This window comes from Penaeus japonicus, unplaced genomic scaffold (genome assembly GCF_977035675.1).
Source record: "Penaeus japonicus unplaced genomic scaffold, GWHDUDI00000001_assembly GWHDUDI00000015, whole genome shotgun sequence".
Taxonomy (NCBI): Eukaryota; Metazoa; Arthropoda; class Malacostraca; order Decapoda; family Penaeidae; genus Penaeus; species Penaeus japonicus.
The window spans coordinates 12,675,814-12,677,146 of record NW_028234417.1 but is presented as its reverse complement, the minus strand read 5'-3'; the positions used below and the strand labels follow the sequence as shown (position 1 = coordinate 12,677,146).

General features: G+C 56.6%; 1 protein-coding gene across 1 annotated transcript in view; it reads right to left on the bottom strand.

Annotated features, from left to right (window-relative positions):
- LOC147470365 (uncharacterized) overlaps positions 1-1,333 on the bottom strand; it is a 1,916-nt gene extending 583 nt beyond the window's left edge. Inside the window, exon 1 of the mRNA XM_086544497.1 lies at positions 1-1,333. This exon is cut by the window's left edge and continues 583 nt beyond it. Coding sequence (XP_086400623.1) covers positions 1-738 — 738 coding nt within the window. The 5' untranslated portion in view covers positions 739-1,333.

Below are 1,333 nucleotides of genomic sequence, written 5' to 3'. Positions count from 1 at the left end.
CAGATGCCCCAACACTTCCACCGCGGGGCCCCTTAGCGCTGTTACCAGCTGCAGTGCCTTCTCTTCCTGGCTCCAGCCCTGGGCAGATGCCAGCATTTCAAATTGGGCGACATATGCCTCCCAGGCCACCTTCCCGTCGTACTCAGCTGGCTTACGCCTCACAGAATGTCTGGAGGCCGAGGGGCTGCGGGGTGGAGAACGCGTGCCGTGAACTAACACGCCCGGAGGGGAGGGAGGGGGTGAGGGAGGCAACGAGGCGGGTTGACCGGGTCCGAGTTTGCCGCCACCTGTACCCAAGGGAGCGGTTCCGATGGGTCCCCAGCCTCCTGCAGCGGCCACCGGCTCCGATACGGCGCTGCGAGGCCTGGGGGTTCCCTGCCACGGACCCCAGGCAGACCCCAGTAAATCTGACACTCTGGCATCTGTTGCCAGAACCTCTTCTGCCTTCTCCGCGTGGCGCCGCCTTTCTGCTTTCACCTCCTCCCTCAGGCCCTGAACCTCGCCTCTCAGAGTCTGCACCTCCTCCAGCAGTTCACTCTTCACGCTGTTGCAGGCCTTGTCGGTGTACTGCTGAGTTTCCATCTTCACAGATACGAGATTGCTCTGTAGCACATCAACAAGATGGCAGAACTGTTCCTCTGCCTTCCTTGCCTGCCCTTCTGCCCTCTGTTCCTGCTCACGAGCCCTTTGTGCCATTTCCTCCCTCATACCGGCCAGCATGGCAGTGATCAGGTCCATCTGGCTCGGCTTCACCTCACTCGTGCCTGCCTCCTCTCCCTCATGGCATGATAAATCGGCGCGTCTCACTGTTCAATTATCACAGATCCCACTTCTGACACCAATGTTACGCCGGCCGCCTCGTCTATCTGCCACCAACACGAGGCAGGCTAGACAGACGGCGTGATAACCACAGGGTCGTGAACATAGAACAGCTCAAGAGGCACCGAACACCACAGCGTCCCAGAACACCACGATGGGAAACGCCACGTGGAGAGGCAGGGCACGAAATAAACACACAATAACAGTCTTTCCTGTATTTACACTAGTTCTTTACCCGTACACTTTTCTAATGGCACAATACAGGGGGGTAAGCAGCACATCACACTGCACAATACAGCTTATAACAGGGCAACAAAGTATATCAGGTCACAAGGGGCACACGCGAGGTCTTCCCAGGGGCAGCGCCTAACTGCGTCTGTCCTGGCCTCGTTCCTTCCGCGCCTCTTGCCCAGACATTGCGTCATGTTTGTCCAGCTTACATCATTTTATTAGGAACACATGTTTCGCACAGAGATAAAGACCCACTGGCGTAGCAATATATATATATATATAT